This window comes from Pelophylax lessonae, assembly GCF_965119305.1.
Source record: "Pelophylax lessonae genome assembly, chromosome: 2".
Taxonomy (NCBI): domain Eukaryota; kingdom Metazoa; phylum Chordata; class Amphibia; order Anura; family Ranidae; genus Pelophylax; species Pelophylax lessonae.
The window spans coordinates 208,068,632-208,092,473 of record NC_138769.1 but is presented as its reverse complement, the minus strand read 5'-3'; the positions used below and the strand labels follow the sequence as shown (position 1 = coordinate 208,092,473).

The following is a 23,842-nucleotide window of genomic DNA, read 5'->3' as shown; positions in this document are numbered from 1 at the left end:
CCCCACTCCAGATAAGGCTGAAGGTGCCCCTTCAGGCAGAAGAGAGCTTGTCTGCAGGTCTGTAAAGACCTACTTTCGGCTTACCAGACAAGGGCATCTTGGAACCTCCAGAGACGTTCCGAGCAGATTTGGACCCTTTTTCTCGAGACCCTGAGGGACAAAAAAAATGCTTCTGAGCCGAGCAAAAAGGACCACGTCTGCGACAAAAATCATTGCCCCTGGAGGCCTGTGGGAGGAGAGTACTCGTCCCATCCTGTGACTCCCTTAAGGATTTCATCGAGGCAAGATCCAAACAGGCAATCCCCCACAAAGGGGAGATTTGTAAAGGCCTTCTTGAAAGCTTAGTCTGCAGACCAGCATTCCAGCCATATCATGCGCCGAACAATGCTGTCACAGACAGCCTAGAAACAAAGGGAGCCGCATCCAGAGAGAAGTCCGAGACTGCAACTCCTGGACCAACTGGTCTGCCAGCTAAGTAAAGGCAGGGGGAAGTTGTTCCCCATCCAGATCCTGGCGTAAAAAACTTAGCCCACTCCATCAAGGTCTGGGACACCAAGGCAATGGTGAACACAGGCCTATGGACTGAACTGGCCATAGTAAACATGTGATGGACCAAGGTCTCCCTTCCTATCAAAAGGGTCTTTAAAAGCCGGAGACTCCTCCCCCGGAATCAGGGTGATTTGTTCAGCCTGGAAACCAGGGAATTCACCACAGGTGGGACAGCCCACTTTAACACTGACTTTTCAAAAGGGTACTTATCTAGCGAAACGCTTTAGGAACCACCAGATTGCTTTTAGGATAACCCCACTGATTTGCGACAATTAAGTCAAAATAGGCAGTAAAAGGAGGGGGAAAAAAAAAAAAAAAAAAAACTTTTGCCACTTGAGGATACCGAAGGTGACCGGCCCCTCCAACGCAGCTGTATCTTCCATTTTTAAAGTTTCCAGCACTGATATAACCAGTGCCTCCACCAGCGCTTTTTCATGCGCGGCTTTAGTAGCAGACCCAGCAGGGTGACTCGTGTCCGCGGCGCCCAAATCAGACTCAGAACCTGAGGAGACAGTAGGAAGGCAAGGGCGGTGGATGCTTTTTGCAGGACCAAAATCAACCTTGGACACTGATGACTCCAGAGCTGCCGCCATCGCAGACAGGATGGACTGGGGCCCTGAAGGGCCCGCCGCCTCTGAGATGGGATCTGGGGTGAAATTTGCTTCAGGGACTATGTTAACCAAAGAACCACCCAGGGAATCTTAAAAAACCCTGCCAAGTGACCCCCCACTGCTGCGCTAGTGGCACTACAAGTCCCAGCACAGCTGAATCGCTGTTATAGCAAAGAGAGAGCTCCGCCTAGGGAACACGCAACAACTCACCACCACCGATTCACACAGAGCTGGAAGCTGTACACCATGCGGCGGTCAGAGAGAGTCTAGGACTTAGCACTAGAGGTCCACCGCCACAGACACCACTCACAAGGCTCCAAAAACATGGCCGCCATTCTATTCTGGGAAACTACAGAAAAATGGTGGCCGGACTACACAAACATGGCCGCCAAATACACAGCTAGCCATCCACGGCAAAATGGTGGTACTCAGTTTGGTTACAAGCCGTGTCAGAAGAATTACAACTCCACAGAGGGGTGGGTGCTGTGTCCGTTAACATACATCAGAGAAATGGATTTTACGCTATGTCAAAAATCCCCTTTTCTCTTTCGTTCATTGATGGACACAGCTCCTGATTGTCCTAACCATTGGGACGTCCCAAAGCAGTGTTCAAAATGAGGGATGCGAACAGTGAAATAATTCCTCAGGCTAGGCAGTAGCCAAAAAGGCAACAGGAGCTCAACAACTGGAGCCCACCCGAAAAAAAAAAAAAAAAAACAATACACCCTCAAAGAGGATCAAGTCCACTAAACAGCAGCCAGCAAAACCTTGCGGCCAAAAAAAGCATCTGCAGATGCCAACACATCCACTTTATAGAACTTTATGAAAGTGTGCACCGACGACCAGATGGCCGCCTTGCAAACCTGCGTCACTGATGCCCAATAAGGGAAGGCCCAGGAGACACTGCGCGCCTGAGAAGAGTGCGCCTTGACGGGGAGAGGAGGAACCTGGCCCTTAATGAAATAGGCCTGAATCACAGTCTGTCTGATCCATCTAGAAATGGTAACAGAAGAACCCTTTCCGAGGCCCATCCGTGAGCACAAATAGGGAGTCTGACTTCCTATAAAAAAAAAAAAAAACAAAAAAAACTCCGTAGCTGCAAGGTACACCCCAATTGCCCGAACCACATCCAAGGCAGGCAAGGCAATTTCCTTTGGTTAGGCCTGGGACACAGGGAAGGCAACACCATATCTTCATTCAAATGAAAATCAGACAACCTTTGGGAGGGACAACGAACAGGGGCAAAGAACCACCTTATCGCTGTTGAATCACCAAGTAAGGTGAATGACAGGATAATGCTGCCAGTTCCGACACCACGCATGCAGAGGTGATAGCCACCAAAAAGGCCACCTTCTGAGACTGCATGAGCAAGGGAATCTCCCGAAGATTCTGAAAGGGAGGCTTCTGGAGGACCAAAAGCACGAAATTGAGGTCCCAAGGCGGAAAACTGAGACTGTACTGGAGCAACCTAATGTCGGACACCCTCAAGAAAGGTACGCACCAGGTAGTGTGTGGCCAAGGGTCGTTGGAAGACCGCCAAAGCCGACACCTCGCCCTTGATGGTACTCAGAGAAATGGATTTTACGGTAAGAAAAAAAATCCCATTTTCTCTTTCGTTCACCGCCAAACGTAGCTGCTGCTTGAAATCATAGACGGATGGGACGTCCAAAAGCAGTAACCACTGAGAGGTGGGGAAAGGACAAACTTGAAAGAATGCAATTCCCACGGCTAACATAGCCAACTATATAACATGGAGCCCAACAAGCAACAACTGGGGCTCAATTACAGCAAAATCATCAAGGAGAAGGAAAAGTAAACTTCTCCTTAAAACGGTGGCCTGCAAAACCTTGCGGCCAAATGACATCAGTGGATGCGAACACATCCACTCTGTAAAACTTGGTGAACCTATGTACAGACGACCAAGTGGCCGCCTTGCAAACCTGCATCACTGATGCCTGATGGTGGAAAGCCCAAGAGGCACTAAAACGCCCGCGTAGAGTGAGCCGTGACAGGGAAAGGAGGAACATTGCCCTCAAGGAGAATACGCCTTCACCACCGTCTGTCTGACCCATTGAGAGATGGTCGCCGCAGATGCAGCCTGACCCTTACAGGGCCCATCCGTATTCACAGAGTCGGACTTACGAAAGGACTCCGTAGTCTCCAGATACACCCGTATCACCCAAACCACATCCAAGCAATGCAAGGCAATATCTTTAAGATGTGAAGGTTTCGGACAGAGTGACGGAAGCACTATGTCTTTGTTCAGATAGAAGCCTGAAACCACCTTAGGAAGAAACTATGGATTAGGCCGTAACACTACCTTATCCCTTTGTATTACCAGTTAATGAGAGCGGCAAGATAGCGCCGCTAGTTCAGAAACCCTGCGCGCAGAGGTAATAGCCACCAAAAAGGCAACTTCCTGCTACAAGGCGAGCAAGTAAATGCCTCTTAGGTTCTCGAAAGGAGATTTCTGAAGAACAGAAACAAACAAATTAAGGTCCCAAGGAGGTAACGGAGACGTCCTTGGGGGGGGGGGTGGGGAGCCAAATGGCGAACCCCCTGAAGAAATGTACGAATCAAAGAGTGCGTAGCCAAAGGGCATTGGAAGTACACAGCCAAGGCCAAGATCTGACAGACACTTAAGAGTGCCCAACACCAAACGTTGGTCAACTCCTTTCTGTAGAAAGGTCAGAATCCAGCTGATAGCAAAGGATCTAGGATGCAGCTTCAGCGATTCGCACCAAGCAATGTAGGCTTTCCACGTACGATGATAAATCTACCGAGAAGTGAACTTCCCAGCCTTGCGCAAGGTAGGGATCACAGAATCAGAGAGAACCCTGTCCTTTAACACCTTGCTGTCAACAGCCAAGGCGTTAAAGCCAGAGACTGTAAAGCAGGATGGAATATTGGACCCTGAGATAGAAGATCTTCCTACAGAGACGTGTCCACGGACCTGCGACCTTCAGCTGAATCACGTCAGCATACCAGGATCTCTGGGGCCAATCGGGAACCACCAGAATCCCCTCCAACTTGACCCTGCATAGCAGGCGAGATAAAAGTTTCAGCGGAGGAAACGCATAAATTAGCCCTACAGGGCGTCTACTGCATCGGCCAAAGGAGCTCTGGACCGAGTCACAAACTTTGAAACTTTCCTGTTTTGTCTGGAGGCGAACAGGTCCACATCCGGGGTCCCCCACTGGAGACACAGCTGGTGGAAAACCTGTGGATGCAGGGACCACTCTGCCTGATCCAGGGTTTGACGACTCAGGTAGTCCACCTGCCAATTGACTACGCCGGGAATGTACACGGCAGATAAGGCTGGGATGTAGTCCTCTGCCCAGCGCAGGAACTCAGTTATCTCCAGAGCCGCCAGGGCACTCCTGGTGCCCCCTTGAAGATTGACATATGCCACGCCCGTGACATTGACGGACTGGACTTGGACAGAACACCCCTTGAGATTGTCCGTCCAGTGGAACAGGCTCAACTTGATTGTTCTCAGTTCCAGAAGGTAGATCGGGAGCTTGGACTCTGCCAACGTCCAGGTCCCTTGAACAATCAGGGTGCCCCCCGTTCAGAATACTGGAAGGAAGGATTTCCCATGGAGAAGATTCGGAGAGCTGAGCCACCAATTCAGGGAGTCCTTGGATCTCCAACTCAAAGGAATCAGACTGTCCAGGGATAGAGGATCCTTGTCCCATTTGACAAGGATCTCCTGTTGCAAAAGTCTCGTGTGGGCCTGCGCATATGGTACGGCCTCAAAGCAGGACACCATCAGGCCCAGCACCTGCATAGATGACCTGAGAGACACCAGATCGCAAGCCAGCAACGACAGAATCACTTCCCTTAACTTTCGTAACTTCACAGAAGGTAGAAATACCTTTGCCGAAGCGGAATCTAGGATCATCCCTAGATACTCCAGTCTGGTTGTTTGAACCAGAGCAGATTTCTGAAGGTTGAGATTCCAACTGAAGCAGTTGTGAATGGTCACCTCCAAAACCGGTTTCAATGTCACAGACGAGTCCACTTGGATAAGATCGTCCAGGTACCCAAGAATCGCCATTCCTCTGTCGTAGCAGAGCCAGGATAGGGGCTAACTCCTTGGTGAAGACCCTGGGAGCAGAGGCGAGACCAAACAGTAACGCCACAAATTGAAAATGGTCCTTGCCCACCGTGAAGCGGAGGAATCGATGATCCTGGCAAATAGGGACATGGAGATAGGCATAGGCACATAGGCACAAAGCGGTTCAGAGTTTTGAGGTCCAAGATTGGACGCAATTTGCCCTCCTTCCGTGGAACGGTAAACATGTTCGAATAGAACCCTCAAAAGCGTTCCTGGTGAGGAACTGGTACAATCACGCCTTATGACAGCATATCCCGAATCACTTCCTGCAGCCCTGCAAGGAAATCTGGGGACAGCTAAAGATTGGAGGGAAAAAAATCTGTCTGGCAGACGGGAACGAAACTATCTTGCACCCAGACTGAATTACCTCGTGGATCCACCTGTCGTGCAACAGTGAGGTCCAAGGATCCGGGAAGAAACCGAGAAGTCACCCTACCCCTGAAGTGTGTTCCTAATTGGTCAGTGAGTTCCAAGGCAGATGACCGTATACAGGTGTCAATATAAGACCTCAATACGTTTGTCATACGGCTCAGGGAGAGATGAGGATTCTGCCACCGGTAAAACCGTGTGAATACCGCATATCTGGGGGTCGACCTGAGGGGGGCGTCCATTTGCGTAAGATCTCTTCATCAAACGGGTAGTGTCTAGCCAAATGTTTGAGAATTGCAAGCGTGCGATTAGGTCGCCGCCATTGTTCCTCCACTAAAGCGGACAAGACTTCAGGACAAGGGAAAACCTTGGCCTGTTTCTTTGCCCTGAGGGATCCAAAGGCTACCGAGGCTCCTTGTGAGTTAGAAATTTTGCATCCGTGATTTTTAGGATGTCCCTCACTGAGGATATTAAAGCATCTACCAGCGCCTTTTCCTGTGCCAAGGCGGTTGTGGAAACATCCTCTTCCGCGTCAGAAAAGTCTGAATGCGGGGACGCAGCCTCCAAAAGGGGTTCTGCGTCGCCGGCGACCATATCGGCCTCAGAATCTTAGGTCTGAGATGAGACAGGCGAGGGCCAAGGGAGTTTCTTAGTAAATGCTGCCACAATAACTTTGTCCATTTTTCTGGACATTTCTTGCATCACAGACAAAGTCACATCATGAGCATTAGAAGCAGGCCCCAACGATACATCGGGGGTCGAAGACAAACTTGGGGAATCCATGCTAGACATATGGCCAAACAGTAGGATTGCACAGTAAGAATGTTAAGAGCAGACAGGGAAACGGGGAAACACCGGAACCTGCACCGCAAGGAGCTAAGCAGAAGCTTCTCCTGAAAACAGAAGCAATGGCCTAAGAGGGAGCAATCCGTGCCCAATCACCAAATATTAACACCCCTGAGGCTAAGTGAGGTTACAAAGGCACCACAGGTCCCAGCAAGTCTGCCGCTACCGACGTGCACTGCGCATTTAGGAGGCGATGGCGATGCACACAGCGCTACTCCGGGGGATAATCCTAAGCTCCCTAAAGGCCTGAAACCCCTCTGAAGATGAAAAGGTGAAGGCCGGGGTAATTAAACTCAGAGTAGTTACCACATGGAGAACACAGCAAGGTCCATCAGCAGCATGGAGAAGAGAAGGTAGAAACGTCCCCGCCCACAAGAGCCAGAAGCTCCTGTGCAGTTTCGTCTCGGCTCCAGCAAAATAGCCACCGGCATTACAGTGATAGGGATACCCAGGCAGGCAGGCTGCTGAGGCCTGTTAAGGCTGCAGGACATGGCAATATGGTGGCTTTGCACCGATGATCACGTGACCTTGGGCCTAGTGAGGCCTATCCTACTAACAGGCCTGGGGGCCCTGGCAGGGGTCATCCCGGCAGATGAAACCCCCCCCCCATCCTCATAGCGGCATGAGGCGCAACCATGTACCCCCCTCTGAGGCCTCGGCCTAACCCCCCCCCCCCCACTACCCGGTATAGCACCAGAGGCGACTTACATAGGGGACCCCCCACGAAAAGTGTCCCGGTGGTCTAGAGCCCAGGGTAGGGAGAGGTCAGGGTAGGAGGGGAAAGGTCCCAGGTGACCCCTCATAGTGGAGGAGGGTGGTAGGAGGTTTGGGTACCCGAGGGTCCTAATCACCTATGGAGGAGCCCACGTCCCGCCCAGGCCCGCTAATCAGACGTGGGGACTGTACTTACTGGACCACACTGCTGATGCTGGGCGTCCATCCTGACAGACTGCCTCTGCACCACAGTGAGGGCATTGTAGGCCAAGAGGCACGCTGCGACACTGGCATGCCAGGTGTGTGCATCCCAGCGGGGTGTTTCACCCGCAGGCCAGTCCCCGTCTGTGGGACTATTATCGCTATGGAGACCCAGTGCGGAGCTACGGTCTGCAAGCGTTCCATGGCACAAACTGGGAGACCATAAGGCTCTCATATAGCCAGTCAGAAAACCAGCCAGCATTCCACAGTAACTGGAGTCAGTATCAACAAAAAAATAAAATAAAAAACGGTTCCCTTTAAGACGTTTAAAACAGAGCTAGGACAAAAAGGTCCCAGCAGGGAGGCGTTTGGCCACTCCTAAGACCAGGCAGCTAAAACTGAAGATGCAACGGTTCTTATCCATCCGTCTATGATTTAAAGCAGCAGCTACGTCTGTCGGTGGACGAAAGAGAAAACTGAGTATCTATGACAAGGAGATGGAGTACACCCCCTGGGACTGCCCATAGGCGTAGACAGATTCTTTCTGCCTAGTATCCTACTCCTGTAGAGGGCAGTATAACCCAATGGTTAGGAAGATCAGGAGCTGTGTCAGTCAACGCACAAAAGAAAATACTTTTTTCACATCATTCAACTCGTCCCTAGGAAAGTACCAGGCTATTCCTACATGTATGATTTAAACACAATTGTTTCACTTGCTTATATGGCTCAGCCCAACCACATCAATTTGTAAAATGTGACAGATACAACAAAAGCAAAAACCTTGATTCTTAGAAGTTAATCAAATGACTCCACATTAGGGATAATCAAGCATGATGCATTTGCACTTTTTTTTTTTTTAAAGACTAGTAGTCCTTTAAAATTTGCCTGTATAAATACAACTAGATTATGAGAATAAATACACACCTGTTGATCATGTCATCCAGCTTAGCCAAGTCAGTGTGAGGAAAGGCGGGTTCCTCAACCTCCAAGGGAGGAGGTGCATCCCCTTGTGTCTGATCATCTGGGGGACTAACTGGGGAATTTTCATTGGAAGAATCAGGTGAAGAAGTCTGCCCAAAACATGAATACATTGTCTCATTACATGAATACATTGTCTCATTACTCTTAAGTGCATAATTATTAAGTGCATAATTATCACCTCCTCACTTAACGTATCTAAACACATTTTAGGTTCTGAAAAGTAAAAAAGGGAAAAAAAAAAAAAAAAACAATTGCAACCAAAATGATTTCTTACAAACTTAACAAATCAAGACTCAAGACTCTTTAGTACGAGAAATTCAAAACAACCAATGTAACAATAAAAGAAGTCTTATATCCATGATATAATATCTGAAATAAAAATATAGGTACAATTTTGATGTTTTTTTCCATGTTAACGTAAAGCATTAGGCTAGACCCACAATGCTCACTTTCTGCTGGCATCAATGCCACGCCTGTATCCTGTAAAGGGTTGAGTTCAGAGGGAGGAACCAGTGAGGTCTGTGTGAAGTGTGTGTGTTTTTTGTGCAGGACATGGAGACTGGCAGCCAGAGCAGTAAGTGAGCCTTCATTAGGTGTGGCTTGCTTGAAAAAATTTTGCATGGCAACAATTTCACTTTAACAAAGACAGATAGAATGTGGGACTATGCAGGGCACTTGTCAGTCTGGGATATAGAACAAAATATTTTCCTGTTTTGGCCACCCCTCTTTAAAAACATTAATAAAACCTCCTTGTGAAACATATGTAGCAGCATATCTTAGCTCTTATGTTCTTTTATGTGTGCTTTTTGTTTTGTAGCCTGTCACTCCTGTCAGTAAGTGGCTCCACTAACTTGTAGGCTCCACTGGAGCCTTCTGTACCTGTGAGAGCTCCAATCAGGTCTACATCCTGACAGACCAGCGGAACTACGACTCAGCAATCAAAGCCACGCTTCCTTCAATTTCTTTGCCAAGATATTGTTTGGAACTGATCTGCGATGCGGTGAAGATCTCAATGCTCACTACCCGAACTTCGGGTTCAAGCAAGCAGTGCAGAGGGACACAGAATGAGGCACTTCAACAACGTTGATGTCTCATTCACTTCTGTGGGTGTCTTAAGTTCACTTGTGGTTCGACTGCAGGAGAAGGCCAGGATTTTTACCACAGACCCAGCCTAAAGTACAAATATCTGCGTGCACAAGGCCTAGAAAACAATGCTTATCGTAGGGCTTACCCATAGGTACAGTAAAGGTCTCCTAAACATGCACAGTTTATATTTACTTTAGTAGCAGCCAGCACTATCACTAGCTCATGCGCACTGACTATAGATCATACTTTAACCACTTGCCGACCGCCGCACGCCGATCTACGTCGGCGGTCAGCCCCTCACAGGCAAAGTGACGTAGGGCTACGTCACTAGCTTGTGAGGGTCTAGGGAGCGAGCGCGCGCCGCCGGAGGCGTGGTCACGGGCCCCCCCGCGCGTGTGACCGGCGGACCCGATGTCCGCCGGCCACTCTGCGATCGGCGGGGGAGAGGGAGAAAGTCAGGCAGCTTGTGTAAACAAGCTGCCTGTCATTCTCCCCTCTGTATGAGAGCTGATCATATGGATCTACTATGTAGATCCGTTGATCACTCTGCATACAGCTGAAGCCACAGCCAATCACAGTTAGAATCACGCCCCTAGGGACACACACAGCCCCTCCCTCTCAAATAAAGTTAACCCCTTCACTACCAGTGTATTTTTACAGTAACAGTGCATATATATAGCACTGATTACTGTAGAAATGTCACTGGTAACCCCAAAAGTGTCAAAAATGTCAGTCAAGGGTCCGATCTGTCCGCCGCAATGTCGCAAAAAAAAAAAAAATCGCAGATCGCCGCCATTACGCGTTAAAAAAAAAAAACAACAAAAATGACAAAAATCTTTCCCTTAGTCAGTAAACGCAATAACTTTTGCGCAAACCAATCAAAATACGCTTTTTGCGATTTTTTTTACCAAACATAGGTAGCATAAAACAAATTGGCCGAAAATGTTAAAAAATTTTGATTTTTACATTTTTTTTGGGGGGAATTTCATATAAAAAAAATATTGCTATTTTTGCAAAATTGACGCTCTTTTTTTGTTTATAGCGCGTGATCAAAAAAATCGCACAGGTAATCAAATACCGCCAAAAGAAAGCTCTGTTTGTGGGAAAAAAAGGACGCCAAATTCGTTTAGGTACAGCGTCGCACGACCGCGCAATTGTCCGTTAAAGTCACGCAGTGCCGAATCGCAAAATAACCCCTGGTCGTTTAGCAGCCAAATCCTCCGGGGCTTAAGTGGTTGATATTTATAATGAAACCCACCACCTTGCATGCTCTGTAACCAAATATTACACTAAGATTTATACAAATCTAAACTCCAGTCTACCAATTACAAAATTTATGAATATATAATAGGTTTTTATACGTTTGATAAACCTTAAATCTTCCACCAATATCAAATTACTATACACGTTTGCAGGGGGGGGGGGGGGGGCAAGTTTGCTTTTTGGGGGCTCTTCTTAAAGTGGGGCGATTTCTATAAGTGGGGAGCACTTCTGATTCTGCACTTCAGAGAATGCACAAAGTGAATGAACACAGGAAAGGCTGAGATATACACCACATAGACTGCTGCACTCTCTACCACTCCTGACAGCAGTGTCCTCTATCCTTAAACTCTCTCTGCTTCACCCCTCTTCTCCACCCCACAGCTTATATATATCACCCTCACTTCTGTCCTCACCATCTCCTGCTACTTCTAAATCCACACGCACCCAAATCCTCCAGGACACTGGGGCATGTCCCTTCATATAAAATCACACTCATATTACCACCTCACCTTTCTGCTTCTCCTAGCCTCTGGAGACATATCCCCCAAACCTTGGGCCTCCATCATTTACCCGTGCTCAACACACCACTTACCCTGCACACTCTGGCTGCAGCCGCACTCAGCACAATCTAGTTCCCATCTCTCTTCTTCCCAAGACCAGACTCCCTTTCTCTTGCGCCCTTTGGAACGCCCGCTCTGTCTGTAATAAACTCACCTCGCTTCACGAATCCGACACTGCATCTTCTGCTGCCCTATCCCAAGGTGGTCTTCTATGGACTCACACCCCTAGACCCAATGGACGCAAGGGAGGGGGTGTCGGGATCCTTCTAGCCCCACATAGCACCTTTCAGGTACTTCACCCACCTCCCTCTGTCACTCTCCTCATTTGAGGTACACTGCATTCGTCTTTTCTCCCCTGTTTCTCTAAGGTTAGCTGCGACTTACTGCCCCCCTGGACCAGTATCGACCTTTCTTGATGACTGGCTACCCTACTTTCTCTTCCAAAATCCACACAATCATTCTCGGCGACTTCAACATCCCTATTAATACTAACACTCCTGTCACTTCCAAACTTCTCAGTACCTCCTCCTTTGACCTGAAGCAATGGATACATGCTTCTACTCACTCTGAAGGCAATATCCTTGACCTTGTTTTCTCCCACCTATGCATTCTGCACAACCTTTCAAACAATCCTTTCCCTCTCTCTGATAACTACCTTATTAGTTTCACTCTCTCCCTCTCCTCCACCTCCTCTCCCTCCAGCTACCTTACAGTTACCCGCAGAAACCCAACGCCATCTCAACCCTTCTCTTCTCTGCTACCGACCACCTCTGACAAAATAGCTCCTCTGTCCTGCACCAACCTTGCCACTTCTGTCTACAACGCTTCACTCTTAGCCTCCCTGGACACACTGGCCCCCCTCACCACACACCGAATCAGGCCCTGACCCCTTCAACCTTGGCAAGCAGCAGTGTTAATTTTGGCAGCAAATTTCAATTTAGTTTTAGTCTTAGTCTTAGGACTAAAATGGCATTTTAGTTTTAGTCCTATTTTAGTCTTCTGCAAGTGTTTTAGTTTTAGTCGTATTTAGTCGACTAAAACTCCAGTATATTTTAGTCGACTAAAACGCCCTACATTTTAGTCGACTAAAACTAATTTTAGTCATCTATAATCAAATGGGTGTAGTTCAATTGTAATTTGTAATGCATTATTTAAGCATTTCTCTACAATTTCCAAACTCTTTATATACTACTGCTGGTCCTGGAGTGAAAAATCTAATATGTTATTATTTATGCTTTGAGCATGCACCAGTATTAATTTTTGGCAGCAAATTTCGATTTAGTTTTAGTTATAGTCTTTTGACTAAAATGCCATTTTAGTTTTAGTCGTATTTTAGTCATCTGAATTGTGTTAGTCGACGAAATTAACACTGGCAAGCAGATAACACTAGAAATCTGAAAAAGCATAGCCGTGCTCTTGAGCGCCTATGGCGTAAGACTAGGTCTCAGAAGGACTTCAACCGATATAAATCTGCCCTCCAAAAATACAATTCCAGTCGCCACACTGCCAAACAGACCTATTTTATTACTCTCATTATCAGCCTGTCATCACGCCCTCAGCAACTCTTCGCTACCTTTAATTCTCTACTTCGTCCTCCACTACCGCCTCCCACCGACTCACTCACTGCCCAGGAGATTGCCTACAATTCGTAAGGAGATCATTGCTGTTCAGATCCCTTCCATACCTTATGCTTCATGCCCACAGGTGCGATCATTTCTTCCCTCATTTAACCCCGCCACTATAGATGAGGTTGCAAAACTACTTGTATAACGGAAAAAACCCAGCGCTTTTGGTGTGTCTAAATAAATTATTAAATAAAGTTAGACAATCCGTGAATAAAAATATAAAATGATAAAATACAAGTACAAAATAAGCTGCTAGCTGCAAATAAAGTGCATGTGCCTTTAAATTGTGAAACCAGTGTTGCAGCGCTGCTTAAAAATCAATAAATATGTGCAAATATATCAATGCATGAGTGAACATGTGCAAATTTCTCAAATTGCTAACCCACTGATCACAAAAAATAAATTAGTAAATAAATAATCATTAAACATGGCCATCAAAGTGCTAGTGACTTGTGCATAATGTGCAAAAAGCAATTCATGAATGTCCAATCAAGTGCTGATAAATCCTCTGTGTTGATGACTCAGGGTGTAATCGCCCTTGTGGTAATGTACTCACCACAAGATGCTAGGTCATCAGCAGTTTAATAATCCATGGCAGCTTGCCTCGCCAGTCCTGTTGGAACAGATCCCTTCTGTGGTCCTACTTGCTTCATATGTCCTCAGATATAAAATAGAGGCCAAACATGGTGAAGTACGTTTCACTTAGTTTAATTAAGCATAGGGACTGATACTTACAAAGTAAAAGCAACATGGAGATTCGGCTCGGTGGTTGCTGCTCTCGCAGCGTGCGCCTCACCGGCCGGAAGGGACGTCAGGTCCGCTCAGCCACTGTGATGAGTGGTGAGTACATTATCACAAGAGGGATTACACCCTGAGTGATCAACACAGAGGATTTATCAGCACTTGATTGGACATTCATGAATTGCCTTTTGCACATTATGCACAAGTCACTAGCACTTTGATGGCCATGTTTGATGATTATTTACTAACTTTTTTTTTTTGCTAAACTACTTGCCAACGTCCACTTAACGACCTGCCCTCTGGATCCTGTTCCCTCGCAAATGCTACGTTTACCTTCTGGCCCTATTCTACGCTCTCTAACCCACATCTTCAATCTCTCCCTCTCTTCTGGCATCTTCCCCAACTCTCTAAAACATGCACTAGTCAGCCCAATACTTAAAAAGCCCTCACTGGACTCAACCGATCTGAACAACCTACGCCCTATTTCCTTGCTCCCCTTTTCATCCAAACTCCTCGAACGTCTAGTCTACAACCGACTGTGCGATCACCTTGCCAAAAATAGCCTCCTTAATCCCCTTCAGTCTGGATTTCGGCCTCAACACTCCACTGAAACTGCTCTCCTAAAACTGACAAATGTGATCTACTAATGGCCAAAACCAATGGACACCATTCTGTACTCCTACTTCTGGACCCTTCTGCTTCCTTTGATACGGTTGACCATCCCCCCCTCCTCAAAAATCTCCATGCCTTTGGTCTCCCCGACTGTACTCTTCACTGGTTATCTTCCTACTTATCCAACCGCACCTTTAGCGTTATGTACAATTCTACTGCCTCCTCTCCTCTTCTCTGTTGGGGTCCCCCAAGGCTCTGTTCTTGGACCCCTCCTATTTTCAATCTACACCTCCTCTGGGTCAGCTGATAGCCTCCCACGGCTTCCAATACCATCTCTATGCGGACGATACCCAAATCTATCTATCCACCCCTCAGCTCTCTCCCTCAGTCTCCTCCCGTATCACTAATTTACTATCAGATATATCGGTCTGGATGTCTCACCATTTCCTCAAACTCAATCCATCCAAAACCGAGCTTATAATTTTTCCTCCACCATGTGCCCCTTCACCTGATTTCTCTGTCAATAACGATGGCATTACTATCAGCCCATCCCCGCATGCCAAGGTCTTAGGTGTTGTCCTGGACTCTGAACTCTCCTTCAAACCCCACATCCAATCGCTGTCCAAATCTTGCCGCCTCAGCCTCCGCAACATCTCCAAAATACGCCCCTTTCTAACCAAAGACACAACAAAGCTCTTAGTTCACTCCCTGGTCATCTCGTGCCTCGACTACTGCAAATCCCTTCTCGTTGGCATACCTCTACACAGGCTATCCCCCCTTCAATCCATCATGAATGCTGCCGCCAGACTCATTCCCCTTACCAATCGCTCAGTGTCCACTGCTCCTCTCTGTCAAGCCCTCCACTGGCTTCCGCTCACCCAACAAATTAAATTCAAAAGGCTTTCAAAATGCTTACAACATCTTACAAAGCAATCCACAGCTTAGCCCCTAGCTACATCACTAGCCTAGTCCCAAAATACCAACCAAATCGCTCTCTTCGTTCCTCTCAAAACCTCCTGCTCTCTAGCTCCCTCGTTACCTCCTCCCATGCTCGCCTCCAGGACTTTTCCAGAGCCTCTCCAATCCTATGGAACTCCTTACCCTTATCTGTCCTATTAACTCCTACTCCATTAACTTTTAGGCGATCTCTGAAAACCCTCCTTTTCAGAGAAGCCTATCCTACCCACATCTAACAAATGTACCTCCATTTTCTCCATCAGCCCATCCCCCACGGTTATTGCCTTTTGTTTCACTTGACCCCCCCCCTTCTAGATTGTAAGCTCTAACGAGCAGGGCCCTCTAGTTCCTCCTGTTTTGAATTGTATTGTAACTGTATTGTCTTCCCTCACATTGTAAAGCTCTGCGTAAACTGTTGGCGCTATATAAATCCTGTATAATAATAATAATAATAATATACAAAGCATGAAGTATGATCTGAGGAAGTCCTAGGAGCTGACCAAGTAACAGGTTTTATGCTCTTGAGTTCTTTAGCTATTCTTTACTACGTTATAAATAACAGCAAACTGTTAACATGACCACGAGATGGCATGTAAGCATTGGCCTTCTCTGTCCCACAGATTTTTCAAAATTATTTACAGGTATTTGGACAATGTGGCTTAAAATTTGGTGGCTATGTCAAAGTTAATAAAGTTTGGATGTGCATGCACAATATCTGGTCATGGCCAGTGCTGGCCTAAGGCTGCATTCACACTTGAGCGTAGCGTTTTACTGCGATTTTTACAGCGATTTTCAGGCGTTTTTAGAGGCAGGCATTGACATCTATCAAAAACGCTGGTAATCAGCCCAAAAAGAAGCTCGTGTACTTTTTTCAGCTACAGGCGTTTTGCAAAACGCTCAGATGTGAACAGGGGCCATTTAAATGAATGGGGTTTTACTTGTTGGCCGTTTTGGTACTTTTTTTTTAGCGTTTTTGGAGCTGAAAAACACTCAAAAAACGCCCAGGTGTGAATGGAGCCTAAATGAATCTTAGAAGGCGTATTAAGGCAACCTCAGAAATTATTAAAAAACGGCCTAATTAAATTTTTCCTATCTGTAAAAAAAAAAAAAGAAAACACATATTGTAATCCTATAGTGGTACACTACTATTGAGATTCAGACATTTGCGGCTCATATCTAAATAAGCAAGACACTAAAAAGGTAGGATCCCTTTGGATTTCATTTTCATTCACAAACTTAAGGCGATTAATTGGTTAATGCATCTTGTACCCTTTACCCACTTTTTAGGGTTGACAAACAGCTAAGTCAGAGGAAACATCATAGGAGATGAACTACTTAAATAATTTACCAACTTGGTAAATAGGATATTGGCTGTGAACCTCTTCCCCCCTTTGTAGCTGCCTTATGGTATTAAACTGCCAAAGAAAAGCACTCCATCGAAGGGCATGTGCAAAATGCACATTTTCTGCAACAGACCAGCCACCCAAAACGTTAAGCCATAAAATTACGCCCAGAGGCACAGAAAATAAGGACATCCTGGAGATTTGATGGATCACATTATCCATGGCATCTACTAACAGTAGAGCGTAGAGAAAATACCATACTCTTGCAGAAAGAATAGTAGTATTAGTTGACTGTGTAGTTCTCCAGTATAGTTCAAAGCCTGGACAACATACAGCGCCTTGAAAAATTCAACATTTTGACATTACACAACCAAAAACAAATGTATTTTATTGGGATTTTATGTGATAGACCAACACAAAGTGGTATAAAATTGTGAAGTGGAAGGAAAATGATAAATGGTTTTCAACATTTTTTACAAATAAATCTCACAACTGTGGCATGCATTTATATTTAGCCCCCTTTACTCAGATACCCTTAACTAAAATCTAGTCAAACCAATTCGCCTTCAGAAGTCCCCCAATTTAGTAAAAAACAGTCCACCTGTGTGAAATTTAGTCTCCGTATAAATCAGGGCTTGACCAATTTGATTTGAATCTAGGAGCCAGCTAAAAAAGTTAGGAGCCAGTTTTTTTTTTTTAACCTTTTGCTTACTGGTTACTTTCACCCCCTTCCCACCACCCTCTTCCCACCTAGTCCAATTTTCAGCGCTGTCGTACTTTGAAAAGCAATTGCGCGGTCATGCAGTACTGTACCCAAATTACATTTTTCTAACTTTTTTGAGACCGATAGAGCTTTGTTCTGGTGGTTTATTTTTTGCTAAAAACATGAAGATAAAAAAATTTTGAAGGTTAAAAAAAAAAAAAAAAAAAAAACACCTTGATTTCGGTTATAAACCTTTGCAAATAAGTAATTTTTCTTCACTAATGTGTGGGGCTGAGGTGGCACTGATGGACACTAAAATGGGCACTGATGAGGCTGCACTGATAAGGCAACATTAATAGGCACTAATATGGGCACCGATGAGGCTGCACTGATAAGGCAGCATTGACAGGCACTAATAGGTCAGTGTTAATTTCGTCGACAAACGTTTTCGTCGACTAAATGAACACAATTTTAGTCGACTAAAATACGACTAAAACTAAAATGGCATTTTAGTCATAAGACTAACTAAAACTAAATTGAAATTTGCTGCCAAAATTAACACTGGTGTAGCGCTGTGCTCAAAGCTTAATACCATAAATAATAACATATTTGATTTTTCACTCCAGGACCAGCAGTAGTATATAAGGAGTTTGGAAATTGTAGAGAAATGCTTAAATAATGCATTACAAATTACAATTGAACTACACCCATTCGATTATAGATGACTAAAATTAGTTTTAGTCGACTAAAATGTAAGATGTTTTAGTCGACTAAAATGTACTGGAGTTTTAGTCGACTAAAACACTTGTAGAAGACTAAAATGGGACTAAAACTAAAATGCCATTTTAGTCCTAAGACTAAAACTAAATTGAAATTTGCTGCCAAAATTAACACTAATAGGTGGCCCCACCTGCTGTCCAGGGGGTAGGGGGCTCTCAGGCTGGCAAGACCTGACTCAGAGCCGCAGTCAGAGCTCATCCAGGGAGGGAACCGGAGCACCTAAGGGGATCCCTGCAAAGTGGTGTCATGCTCTGGGCAATTAAAGATCCCGTTCAGAGCTCTCGGTTCCTGCTCTAGGGAGTCTCCCTGGACAGCTCGATCTAGATGGGCACCTAGTGGTCTTCCTGCCTTTCGCTCCTCCCCCAACTCATCCTTCCTACTTCTTCATAGCACCTTGTCTGCTCTAACCCGCCCCTCACAGTCTAGCCCCTCTCCTCCTTTAACTCAACTTCACAGCTTTTCCCTTACCCACCCCTGGCATCGGAAAGCAAAACGATCCTGCTGGCCGCCCAGCAATGGTGCGCCCGGCTGCTCTCCCCCCCCCCCCCATGCTAGCCACTAGGGCTGACAGTAGCCCAGGCGCCAGTGCACATTTTCTAGTCGCAATAGCGTTCTGGGAAGCCCTCATAGGTTTGTTAGAGAACCTTAGTGAACAATCATGAAGACCAAGGAACACAGCAGACAGCTCAGGGATAAAGTTGGAGAAGTTTAAAGCTGGGTTAGGTTCTAAAAAAATATATATCCCAAGCTTAGAACATCTCACGGAGCACTGTAATGGAGCAGCCAAGAGGCCCATGGTAACTCAGAAGGAGCATCTGCCCACAGGACAACTATTCGTTGTGCACTCCACAAATCTGGCCTTCATAGAAGAGTAGCAAGAAGAAAGCCATTGTTGAAAGTAAGCCATTAGTCCCGGTTCACACTAGGTCGACCTGTGAGGCGACCTGGTCGCCTCACAGGTCGCCATAGGTCGCCTCCCATAGGGAAGCTGCGGACCCGTTCTAATAGGAGCGAGAAAAGTCGCTCCGACTTAGAAAAAGGGTCCGGAGCTTCTTTGGGGCGACCAGGAGGCGACCGCCATAGACTTCAATGTTATGAAGTCCGTGGCGGCCGCTCCGAGGTCGCGTTGCGAAGTAGCGTCGCCCCTATGTGAACGGGGCCTAAGAAGTTCTGTTTGCGAGAAGCCATGTGGGGGCACAGCAAACAAAAAAACTTAACTTTTTGGTCTAAAAGCAAAATGCTATGTGTGGTGGAAAACTAACACTGCAGATCACGCTGAACCCACCATGAAACCTAGTGAGGGCAGCATGTTGTGGGGATGCTTTACTTCAGCAAGGACAGGGAGAAGTTGGTCAGAGTTGATGGGAAGATGGATAGAGCCAAATACATGTGTTTTTTTTTTTTGTTTTTTTTTTATTTTTTTTTTTTTTTTTTTTTAAGGTGTTCATTCAATTTCTTTTCCTAAAAGCATTACAAAAAAAAAACAGGAAGCCTAAAAAAAGCCAACAAAATAAGTAGTTACACAGCTTGGATTCCTCCCAAGGAGCAATAAGACATATATAAAGTATAGTATTGCTAGACTTCGCAGACCCCAAAAGATTTCTATCCAGTCCCACTTACAATGTAAAGAACCAAGAACTACCACACAAAAACACACATACAACACTCCTACCCCAGCCACCTCCTGTCTCAACCACAGACAGAAGAGCTGAGAAGTCTACAACATGGTATTAGCAAGCCAACAAATTGAAGGTATTATAGCATCAGTTACAATTGTTGAGATAGCCGAGTATCTTTCCAAAAAGAGTCCTATGTCAAGCAAGGGCTGCCAGATTAGGGCCAGCCTGACCCTTATAAATCAGCTTGTAAACTGTTGTATGGAGGGTACAGCAGAATTTTTCCAAATCAAAAGGATAAATTTCGCAGCATAAAAAGTAAAATACAACTAAAGTTCAATTATGTGTTGAATGTATAAAGTAATTTTGGAGTAACCAGCAATCCAACCTCCAGTGTGTGAAGCACAGGTAGATGGAGAGTACCATAAAAAATAAATAAATAATAATAATAGGTCTTTCCAATACTTTAGGATGGTAGGGCAAGTCCAGAACATATGTAAAAGGTCTGCTTCCAAAAAAGGACATCGAGAACAAGCAGCAGCAGCATCAAATCCCATATGAGCTAATTTAGCAGGAGTATAATTTAAATGGTGTATAAACTTAAATTGTATAATCGATCATTGGAGCCAATGACATCTTGAAAACAGACTTCCAAGGCATCCTCCCAGCCCTCCTCAGATAGCCCTAGAGCCAGCACCACCCACTTACGTTGAACAAGTTGGAAGGGGTTGATCACAGAGGACCGGAAATGTGAGTGAGTAAACAGTCGTGGCAAGTTTAATGATGTCAGGGTAGAATAGTAATATCACAAGTGGCGATTCTGAGAGCTCCAGGGTCAATCCACCAAAAACTGTGCCTTAACAGCATGACATAATACTCCGTTGCAAATCTTCAAATCCCTAAACGAAACAAAGATTTACAAAAATATGCAAGGTATGGGTGACCCCAAACAGGCTCCACCAAAAATAGGGTGACCCAAGAGCTCTAGGAAATCTGGAATATGCCACAGAGGTGCATGAGGTGAGGCAGCAATAGTCTGGGATAACACATCACACCCTTCATGCCAAGCCAACCAGCTGACATCAATCGGGGAGCGACGTGAGCAGCGTCTAACAATGGATCTGTGAAGAGCATCTATTACTGAGAGCTTAGACCCATAGAAGGCAGATAAAAGAGTAGTAGAGGGATTGAAGGTCTCACGAAACCAGTAGTAGACAAAAGTTGTGACGCCAAAACATAGTTACCAAGATTTGGACAGATTAATCCCCTATTCGATTTTGAAGTTTGGAAGGATGCTTTAGCTATATGAGGGTCAGCCCCCTTCCAAATAAAGCGGACATTAGAGTCTAGTTTTTGAAACATATCCTGTGGCAAGAAAACCGGGGATGCCCGAAAAACTGAAATTTAGGTAGATACATCTCATTTTAAAGATATTCACACGACCAATTAGATTGACTGGCAAGGAAGCCCAAGGTACAAAACCTACTCTCCATGTGCGAAATAACTGCCGTTCCATTAAGAGATTTAAAAAAGGTACATCGGAGCGAATTTGGATCCCTAAATGTCACAGAGCTTATACAGCTTGACCCCGTATCTGGCACGCTTACTGGGGAGAAACTGTTTGAAAGCAAGGCAGGCAGAAAATTTAATCCGGGACTCATCAATGCAGCCAGTTTGTTGGGGCGTATACAAGGCTGCAAACTTCTGTTTGATGTTGTTTACGAGGGGCTGAATTTTGTGGAGCAGGCCATATCCAGGGTCACCCCGAGGACAGCAGAGTTCATTGTCACTGAAGTGCATGAACCGCAAGATTTGCTTGTTTCTAGTTCAGGCCATGGCAGCAGAGAACACGGAGTACATAATGAATTGGGTCAGTGGACCAATATGACAGCAACTCACTCTTTTTAGTAATGCCCATGAGGAGGGATAGGCCCAGAAAAGTTTTAAATTTGGAAACTGTGACACGTTTCATTGCAAACACTCTGGCAAGAGTCAATTTTGGATTTGCAACAAAAAACAGGTCATAAAAATCAAAAGGAAGTAAAATTGGCTGTTTCCACCTGAATTACGGGTTGGCCAGTAAATTGGGGGGTACGGATGCTGCAGAAGTGGTGGGCTCCCAAATCAGGATTTGCAAGCGCATCAGGAAGGACACTATGGGCTATATGGACCTGTCTTTGAATTATTGGTTTCTGCGGGATGCTACTTGTGCTAGCCACTGCACCAGCTTGAACTGCACTTATGGGACTCGCCACATCACCAAGTGTTACTGCAGTGCTGGTTTGACCAGGATGTACTAGGACGCTGGTGCTTGCCAGTTCACCAGAAGGTTGAGCAGCACTAGTACCGACACTCTGCTGCACACGAGAACCCTGCGGTTGTTGCACCCCAGCAACAGAACAGGGTCGGGTACGCCTAACCTTAAATCGGCACCACTACCTCATCAGAGCTATCTGTCATGGTGTCGCTGCTGTCTACAGGTTCAAATACTGAGCCTGATTTTGACAGTAAGGCTTCCCCATCACTCTCATCTGTCATGCTTAGCATCGTGTAGGCCTCTTCACTAGTGTACCTCTTTTTGGACATTTTGGCCAATACATTTATAGGTATCTAGTGTGACTCACAGGTAAAAAAGCACCTGGTTGTCAAGGACTATTTGAACTGCTACCAAAAAATCTAATTGCTAGTTCTAGCAGAGATCAGGCCTGACTCAGGCCAACGCTATGGTGTTGTGTGCAGTGTATTGGAAGTGACAGTAATCTGCCAATTCTGCACTTCTTGGGGGGGGGGGGGGCGCAGAGGGGCTAAACGCAGGTGCTGGCAGGTGTCGGGGCTGATCCTGCTAACGCTGCGTTTTGGGAACACAACTTTTGGGGGCACTAGTATATTTCTGATCAGATCAAAGATATTAATCCGTTCAGACACTATACTAGTAATGGAGGTGTACAGTGTGCATCACTGGCAATCAAAAGGTTAAAATGTATTACTAAATATGTGGCGGGAGGGGGGCGTGGCCTGGACAGCAATGGAGTACGACTAACGAGTGTTGAGCGTCGCTCCCGATACATCCCGTTGCAGCTATCCTGTGTGCCCTTCGTTCCCGTTACCGCTCGGTCACCGTGAGAGAGAGACACCGCTGTTCCCTGTACCATGTCTCCAACACAGAAAGCAGCATCTGCCACCCCGCAGCTCAAAAAATTTTGCATGCAGGTGCGGAACCCAGAGGAGGAAGATGGCGCCGCTGCTCCAGAGGCCTCCGCGACTGACACCAACAGGGTCCTACAGGCGATCGCCGCCTGCCAGGCCACACTGACGACAAAGATAGGAGGTAAAAGGTGGACATTTCTCTTATCAGGCAAGACATGGCTAAGCTGAGGGATAGAGTGTCAGAAACAGGAGGTGCGGATTAGCTGGGCTGAGGACATAATTAACCCTCTCCAACGCACCACTGAATCTGATCTGGCCTCCTTTCAGGAAAACCTGATTAGCAATTATGGCAATGAAGCCTTTTCCACAACATTTGCCATAGAATGTGCACATCGCAGCATTCCACGACTTCTCGGCGAAGGTCCAGAAGCAGCGGTCCAGCTTCACCGACGTTAAACGACACCTCCGGGTGCACCACCTAAAATATGCCATGCTGTTCCCCGCTCTACTGCGGGTGGTGTGCAATGATCAAGCGCACTTCGACAACCCAGACCTTGCGTCGGAATCATTGGCTCAGAGGGATGCGGAAAGAAAATCGCCCTGCATAGGGGAGCTTCCGCTGCGAAATAGGTGCAAGTTGATGTCAACCACTGCAAAGATGCCCTCTCATAGCATACCCTAGTACCCGCCTGACACGGTATATAGTTCATACGCTGAGAACTCTAACCTGGCATGAAATAGCCCTAGTGATGGGATGGATATGGCCAGTAATGGTGGGTTTGAACATATTTACATGTTATTTGATTTGTCCCTCGATTAACCCATGCATGCCTGACCCAATCTCCCCGTTATTCACCACTCAGTATCTTTCTCCCCTCTTTTTGCCTTTATCAGAGTTGGTCTTCTGAACTCTAGGCCTATATAGGCATCACACCACTTTACTTCCAATGTGATTATTGCTGCACTTTGCTGTTATCTACCATTATCCTTCCACATCACCTTTCACGCACTGCAAGCA

The 23,842-nt window shown here is 46.1% G+C and overlaps 1 protein-coding gene across 4 annotated transcripts in view; it reads right to left on the bottom strand.

Moving 5' to 3' along the window:
* The window catches only part of USP9X (ubiquitin specific peptidase 9 X-linked), a 593,271-nt gene that overhangs the window by 470,488 nt on the left and 98,941 nt on the right, over positions 1-23,842 (bottom strand). For all 4 annotated transcript variants that reach the window (XM_082246987.1, XM_082246989.1, XM_082246990.1 and 1 more), the window contains exon 3: positions 8,335-8,480. In XM_082246987.1, coding sequence (XP_082103113.1) covers positions 8,335-8,480 — 146 coding nt within the window. The remainder of the gene's footprint in view (positions 1-8,334; positions 8,481-23,842) is intronic.